Source organism: Arachis stenosperma, chromosome 5 (assembly GCF_014773155.1).
Source record: "Arachis stenosperma cultivar V10309 chromosome 5, arast.V10309.gnm1.PFL2, whole genome shotgun sequence".
Classification (NCBI taxonomy): Eukaryota; Viridiplantae; Streptophyta; class Magnoliopsida; order Fabales; family Fabaceae; genus Arachis; species Arachis stenosperma.
The window spans coordinates 14,087,591-14,095,927 of record NC_080381.1 but is presented as its reverse complement, the minus strand read 5'-3'; the positions used below and the strand labels follow the sequence as shown (position 1 = coordinate 14,095,927).

At 37.4% G+C, this 8,337-nt stretch overlaps 2 protein-coding genes across 2 annotated transcripts; both read left to right on the top strand.

Annotated features, from left to right (window-relative positions):
• Window positions 1-1,163: 1,163 nt before the first annotated feature.
• On the top strand, window positions 1,164-5,219 carry LOC130981793 (E3 ubiquitin-protein ligase At1g12760-like). Its single transcript, XM_057905497.1, has 5 exons — window positions 1,164-2,049; window positions 3,047-3,166; window positions 3,313-3,445; window positions 4,413-4,577; window positions 4,672-5,219. Exons 1-5 carry the CDS (start codon window positions 1,478-1,480, stop codon window positions 4,843-4,845), a joined length of 1,164 nt encoding a protein of 387 aa, XP_057761480.1. The 5' UTR covers window positions 1,164-1,477; the 3' UTR covers window positions 4,846-5,219.
• A 1,143-nt stretch (window positions 5,220-6,362) lies between these two features.
• On the top strand, window positions 6,363-7,972 carry LOC130982576 (uncharacterized). Its single transcript, XM_057906613.1, is given in 4 exon segments — window positions 6,363-6,570; window positions 6,731-7,167; window positions 7,275-7,560; window positions 7,563-7,972. Coding segments are annotated over 4 exon segments (1,038 nt in total). The 5' UTR covers window positions 6,363-6,488; the 3' UTR covers window positions 7,796-7,972.
• The last annotated feature ends 365 nt before the right edge of the window (window positions 7,973-8,337 follow it).

Here is an 8,337-nt window from a genome sequence, read left to right as displayed (position 1 = left end):
GGAGTACGAACATAAGCTGAGTGTGGCAGAGATGAAGATGTTGAGATGGATGAGTGGTCATACGCGATTGGATAAATAAGGAATGAAGATATAAGGGAGAGAGTTGGAGTAGCCCCATTGTGGAAAAGATGGTTGAATCGCGTCTTAGGTGGTTTGGACATGTGGAAGAAGACCGATAGAACATCCAGTCAGGAGGGATGAGATGGAAGATGGACAAAGAGCGAAAGGGAGGAAGACCTAAGAAGACCATCCGTGAGGTGGTCAAACGAGATCTACATGTAAACGGTCTCTCTGTAGATATGATACATGACAGAGCACAATGGCGTCGTTTGATTCATGTAGCCGACCCCACTTAGTGGGACAAGGCTTTGTTGTTGTTGTATTTTTATATTCAATATTTTTAAATATAATATTTTGTGTTTCTACATCTCTGTTTTAATGTTATGTTCTTGTAAACAAACGCGGTCAATATGAAGGATGGAGGACATGTCGCCGTCACGTTTTCCGTTCGTATCGTAATACGTATTGCTAACGTTCTAACGGAGCCTCCCCAGTACCCAAAAAGTTTCTTCAGTTTTCTTGCTAGCCTTTCTCATTCTTCTTCGAGAAATCGCACCACTCTCTTCATGGATGCTTAGGGTTTAACGTATAGAGTTTAGGGTCCTAATAAATTGCATCACTTTTTCGATAGGCACCACCACCACCACATGTAAACGAAAGTGATTATACGAAGGTAGAAGCTAGTATTGAAGAGCTTCCTAAAACAAAGAAAAATTAAGAAATCCAGAAGCTACGACAATTAAAAGAGTCCAGTCCATGAAGTGATTTCAATATATTGTCAAACGAAAACCAGCAAATTGCAACAAATAACAAAGTCATTTTTATTTCAACCTCCAAATAGTACTCCATTAACAATGGGGACGTGATGCGATTTATTGTCTAAAAAAACGTGAATAAAATATCAATTTCACGACATCATCAACATCCATGGTTTGAAGAGAGGTGCTATTTATCAGAGAAAGAGTGTTATCGGAGAAGAGAAGAAAATGGTTTTTGCGCGTTGAAAGATCGATGTTATATATATATTATAATTATCACCGTTGATGTAAATGAAGGGTTGAGATTAGTGGGATCCGCTCCCTCCTGAATTCCCAAAGCCCAAAGGCCCCCTATATTTAGAGAGAGAGAGAGATAGAGACTAATCATTATTGAATTCAATTCTACACTGCGTAATCATTTGCTTTGTTGTTCCCTTCTCTTCCCTTCTCTTCTCTTCTCTGTTTTCTCTTTTGCGAGTACTACTTCCACCACTTTATTAGTATTTTACTCATTCCTAATCAACTAATTAATCCTTTTCACTCCCCTCGCTCTCTAATCTCTGTTCTTATGCCACCCAAATTAATACTACAACACTAATCTGTAAAATCACTGAGTCAAATTATCCAACCCGCCGAGTCACGTTCCGCGATCTTCACAGATGTCCAACACACGCTCCCCGACGCGTTCCTCCGAGGACATCGTCGATTCCACGCCGTTTCTCGGCAATACCGGGACCGGCGCTGCCACCGACGAATTCAATTCAGGCCGCCGATTCGTACGGCGGCAGAGCCTCCGACAGGCGGCGAGGTTCCTCCGGCAGGCGAGCGGGAGGAGGATGATGAGAGAGCCGTCGATGGTGGTGCGGGAGACGGCGGCGGAGCAATTGGAGGAGAGGCAGAGCGATTGGGCGTATTCAAAGCCGGTGGTGATCCTCGACATGGTTTGGAACTTCGCGTTCGTCGTGGTGGCGGCGACGGTGTTGTTTCTGAGCAGGAAAGAATCTCCGGAAATGCCTCTGAGGCTGTGGATTATAGGTTACGCTATGCAGTGCGTCCTTCACATGGTTTGCGTTTGCGTTGAGTACAGGAGAAGGAGGAGGATCCAGCGGTCGCAGTCTCTGAACGGTGGTGGAGAAGAAAGGGTTGGAAGCAGTGGGAATTTGAGTTCACCTTCGAGGGAGGGTTCTTCGCACTATGTCACATTGGGCCAGTTGGATGAAGACAGCACTAGGTGTTTCTTCACCTTCTTATTTATTTACTTTTGGTATTGAATATTGAAGCGTTTATGGTTTATGTCTTCAGAATTTTGGATCTACATGATAGTTACATGTTGTTAATCTGTTCCGATGCTTGCTATGAATTTTATGTTGTTTTGATATAATTAGGAGTTGTAGGTTTGAGTGAAGTGATTCTGCTTACCTATTCTTGTTTTTTTTATTGAGTTAAGTCTACCATGTATTTTGCTGGTTAAGATTAATCGTAGTTCTGAGCATAAGAGTTGCTTGTCTTAGATTTGAATCTATGCCTCACAAACCAAAGTTGGTTACTATTTCAACCAGTTCTTGTATTTGATATGGCCAGCTTTTGGCAGAATTGAATCCGAGCTGATTCAGGGATATATGCTATGGGACATTTTTGCATTAATTTGAACACATGAGCTTTAGCTGACGTTAAGCAAATACTAGCTCTGTTAGCAGACAGCCCTACCTAAGATTCAATAAACATTGCAAAGAGCCGATGTGGCAGCTGTAATTTACTCTTTAGGATAGTAGAGATAAGAATGGAAGCAGCATGTTCAAGTCAATTTGAAAAATATTGCACGCTCACTGAAAGCCTCTTAAATTGGAATATCTCTAACATCCCTCTCATGTTACTTTGAGTTACTCAAATGATTTGGTAATGTAAGTTTGATGGTAAAGAGATGATAGAGAGTGTTATGAGAATAAAAAGGAAGCCCACTGCTTGAGGCTCCTACATGGTGGCGGGGTCTGGAGAAGATAGGTATGGCACCTTACCCCGTTGAGTACAGTGGATTTTTTGGGCTTGAAATCCATGGTATTAGGTCACAAGGTACTAACCAAAAGTTAAGTGTGTAAGGACTAGACCAGTGATAGTTTAATTTTTATGACATGAGTACCATCTATTGTGTTACCAACTTACCATGTACGTGTCACTGTTATTTTTCTTGTGTGATGCATTTTTAATTGTTTGTTATTTTTTCTTATCAGTGTTGCAAAGCATTTGGAATCAGCAAATACGATGTTTTCTTTTATTTGGTGGATTATTGGGTTCTACTGGGTATCAGCTGGTAGTCAATCTTTAGTCGAAGAATCTCCTCTTCTTTACTGGTTTGTGCTCCCTCAGCTTCCGTTGTTCAGCATGTTTATATATCACTATAAAATGTTCTATTTACAATTTACCCTCCTTTTAGCAAGTATACCCTTGTTTACTTATTTTGGTTGAACACTGTTGACAGAATCTTATTGCTTTTCAGGCTATGTATAATCTTCCTTGGTTTTGATGTCTTCTTTGTTGTATTCTGTGTTGCACTGGCATGTATTATTGGTATCGCTGTTTGCTGTTGTCTTCCATGCATCATTGCCCTTCTTTATGCAGTTGCAGACCAGGTATGCATCTGAAATCAGTCATCAAATGTTCTTTTATGTGTTATAGCTGGATGGATTTAGTGTCTCAAGTGCCAATGGAAGTACTATATTCATATTCCCTATAAAATTGGGCTTTGAAATTGCATTTAACATTGAACTATATCAATACATAATTATAGCTAAAAAAAAAAACCATAATACTAGAATCTTTGAATTTTGTGAAACACAAGAATGAATGCTACGAAACTATATTAATGTTATGGTTGTGTTAACCAGGAGTTATATGTGTGCTGATTTTGACTGATTAGAGAAGTATGAATTTATTTGTTTCATTATTAAAGTTGTTAAAGTTAAATCAGATGTACATACTTATTGTATTAACCCACTGAATGGAACTCATTGTTACAATATAATGTAGCAATATGATGCAAGTGCTAAAATAATGGTTTGCTCCATAGGCTCTCCTTTTGTGCTTGTTACCAATAACCAATTACCAATTTATTTGCAAAACCTCAAGTGACTGTTCTTACTATGGATGTCAATCCCTAAAATTCTGAGGGCTGAAAATGAGTCAAATTATAACATTAGATACTTATAATTTGGAGAGCTACAGGATCTATCTGGAGATAAAAACCAGTTAATGTGAATTGGAGTTTCTTTAACCTTATGTCTTCGTTATTTATCATGAGGTGTTTCTGCACATGAAGTATATCTTCAAACTTATTTCCTCTGACTTTTTTGGAGATTATGAATGTGTCACTTATTATTGACATCTATATGCAATCTTGGTACTTGTAAGTTGGTTGCTAGCCTGAATAATGAAGTTTATTTTAGTTCATATTTATTTTGATTATACATGATAATGCTTTTGTGTAGCCAAGGGCTATTTTGTTTGGAGATATTTGCTGTGATTTATTGTTGCCCTGTACCTTGGTTTCATCTTTGAGTGTGCGTGTGCCCATGCTCACACATGTGGGTAAAAAAGCAGGAAGGAGCATCAAAAGAGGATATTGAGCAGCTATCAAAGTATAAATTTCGGAAAGTTGAAAACAATGAGAAACTTGCTGGAAATACACAAGGACCTGTTGGAGGAGTAATGACCGAATGCCGATCTGACTCACCTAGTGAACATGTTCTTGCTGAGGAGGACGCGGTATTGTTATGAATTTCTGTTATATGCATGTGGACTTTAGTTTTTCTCCCTTTTCCAAGTAATTTTGATATAAGAATGTTGTCCCATGATGTAGGAATGTTGCATCTGCCTTTCTTCCTATGACGATGGAGTTGAACTAAGACAACTTCCTTGTGGTCACCATTTTCACTGCTCCTGCGTTGATAAATGGCTGTATATCAATGCTACTTGCCCACTCTGCAAGTATAACATCTTGAAAAGTAGCAACCTCGGTCAAGAGGAAGTGTAGAAGATGTTTGCGAAGGTTGTAGCAGCCATGTTTCGTTGAGGAATCCGTATGCTGCCTTGGTTGACAGTCAGCACACTAGGCAGTGCATGTTGATATATACATTTTGATACAGGCCCTAAACAGTTGGTACTTGCGCCTGCTATTTGCTTGTTATCTTGTAGCGATAGCTGGTTTGATTATTTTAGGTATTGTAACTTTATAACTCGATGTGTATATCAGTGTTATTTGGTTCGTGCCGGTTACAATCATGGCAATTCGGTTTGTTGTTTTCAACTTCATCATTAACACTGAAAATATTATTGTGAAATGAACAGAACGGAGTATAGTCTATAAAATTTACATTCCTTGGATAGTTTTGATGAATTATTACGTTATATGATTTTTTGACATAGTAGGTATTTGATGAGTTAAATATTTTTTTGTTACGTTGTTGTAATAAGACATAATAATTAACCCATGGCTCTTCGGTGGGGCGTTTGTGTATCATTAACATATATGATTGCTTTAAACTTTAAAGATGTTATTCCTCCAATCCCCAGCCTATCTGAATGATCTTTATATTTGTAGCGTAAAGTGAAAAATCATTGCAAAGTTTATAAGTCAAGCAGGCAGTAGAAACTAGAAAGGCAAAGCCTTTTGGACTGCGCTGTCTAAACAATGTCATAAAAGGATTCTGATTCTACTTAGTTTAGATTAGATTCAGTTGATTGTAAGAAAATATAACTTCAGAATTCGTAGTGACCACAAAATACGAATAAATTGCCACAATAATCTTATATATGGTGCAATTTTCATGTGCACGTATATTAGAATGTTGTATGTTTTAAGAAATCGCGGATCACACGTACGATGAATACATTTGCAACAATAATTTTGTTAAAATCCTAAGTAGGTTATTTAGCCACAAAAAAATTAAATTTTAATCATGTGAAAAATAAATTATGAGTTTAATTTTGATGCATGGATAACATAAAACGTTTTATAGAGTCGTCTAATCGTATCTGTTACGTAACCAATATAAAGGATAGTTTTTACTATATGTCGTTATATAATTATAAAATTATTTTACACCATTGATAGTGTATCAAAATTAAATTCTAATTTTATATAATAAAAAATCATATTTGGTAAAAAGTTCAATTTTGATGCGTTTTTTTACACAGTAGTCCAATCATATCCGAACGAAAATAATAATAATTTTTTATAATATGATATTATATGATTGGATAAACATATAAAGCTATTTTACTCTAACATATAATTAAATTTAATTAAATTTCTTAATAAAAATCAATGAGAGAATCCATCCCATAATAACAATTCTAAAAAAGCAATGGTGGGCCTCTCAGCCCAAAAAGAGTACCCAGCGTTCAAAAAACAAAAAGAGAGATACCAACGGCTAGTTGCAGTTTCTAGCATGGAAAGGAAAAAAGAAAAGCGCAGGCCCCAACGGTCATATTCATATTCATGCTATCTAATCTCCTTTTATAAGTCTCTCACTTTAACCCTAATCGCGTATGAATTTCTTTCTTTCTTCTCTGTACCGTCGCTTCTTAATTTTCTCTCTCACACTCTCTTTCCGCTCTCTTTTTGCGGTAATCCCCTAAGTTTCGAACTTTGTTTTTCTTCTCGAGTCAATTCCAATGGAGACACCATCATCCGCAAGAAGAGTCACAAGATCACAGACCTTGGCTTCTTCCAACGGCAACAACATTCCTCTTTCAAGTGACTAGTTCTATTTCTTTCCTCTCTTCTTTTCCTCCAACAATGCTAAATAAATAATAAACAAAGAAAGATCAAAATTTTCTTCCACTTAAATCAACCCATTTCGTTACTTCCAAATGGGATAACATCAATTTTAATTCTTTTTTGTTCATTGCATCAGGAAAAATGGAGGATTCTGAAAAGAGCATGTCAAAATCAAGGCAAAGAAGTACACAAAAGCAGCAAGATCGATCAGCGCTCATCGACATAACAAACGATTCTCCGATCGTGGGGTTGGCGAATGGGGGAAGTCTGGAGACCCCCTTGGGTGGGAAGCAGAGGGGAAGCAGCAGCAGGGTGAAGAAGACGCCGGGTTCCGGCGAGGCGCTGCTAAGGGGTCAGGTGAAGACGCTTTTGCAGAAGGTTGAAGAAGAAGCTGTGCTTTCCAAACTCTCACTTGAAAGCCGTCCTTTTCTTCAACTAGTGACTTCTCCAATGGGTCTTCTTGCTCCAACCCCTGCAAACACCCCACAAATCCCGAATCTTTCGGATTCTTTTGATACTGGTTTGGTTTCTGTCACACCTTCTCCCATTGTCCAAGAGCAGTTGATTTCTCAGGTTCGTTTTCAATTTTATGGTTTGACAGGATTCAGTTAAGCTGAATATAAATTTAATAACTTCTGTTGTTAGTTTGATTAGTTCATATTTGTTGTTTGTTGTGGCAGGTGGTGAATCATATATTTGAGGGGAAGAATGAAGAGAACTCCGAATCTGAAAAGAGTTTGATAACAAGGTCATTGCTTCTTGATTTCTCTGAAAAATCTGAGATATCCGAAGAATGCTGCTCTGAGCTGAGTGAAGTGATGCAAGGAAGTGTAGATAGTAGCTGTAACACACAGAAGACCATTTCAGAGGACGACGATGCTTCAGTTTGGTCGATACAGGTGAATGCAAGCACCCGTGATGAAGAAGATGAGGAGGAGGAAGTAGCGGAAGAAGAGGAGGAGGATATGATGTTGATGAACTGTGTGAAGGCTTGAACAAGATAAGCATGAATGAAGGTAGCACATATGCAGGGAAGCACATAAGATTTGTATACAACAGTGATGACGAGCTCATCAAAGAAGAAGAAGAGGAAGGAGGAAACAGTTCTTCTTCTTCTTCGTCGTCTTCGCCAAACATGATGCATTTGAAAGGATTGCCAACCCCAAAAGGAAAGCATCTACGCTTTTCGGAGGAAGAATAGGATGAGAATTTCTGCGGGTTGTCTCTTTTGACACCATTTAAGCTTTTAATATCCCTTTTGTTTTTTGTTCCTTTGGCTGGATTGGAGTACATCTGACTTGCTTTGTCAATTGAAACCAGTTAGCGACCACAATTGGTGTGGTCAAATACCACAATAAAATAGTTTCCTTTATTTTAATATTTTTACTAAATCATTTTCTATGGAATTATTCTTTATCATGTTACAATTAAAATTGTCTTGTAATCAAAACGCAGCTTAAAATTTAAAATACGAAATGCGTAGTATAAAAAATGTGCCTATTATTTGTACACTTAATTAACTATTAAAATCGACTACTAATTTTAATATACACGTAGTATAATTGTAAATCCTAATAATATAAAAAATCTTAATTCAAAGTTTTTCTTTAGCTAAAAAATTAAAATGCAAAATCTTTTGATATAAATTCGAAGTATAAAAAAATTGGATCCAAGTAATTTGAACCTACATTAGTTTTTCTTTAGGTGATTGTGACATAAAATATCATCTTCTACTTAGGCTTT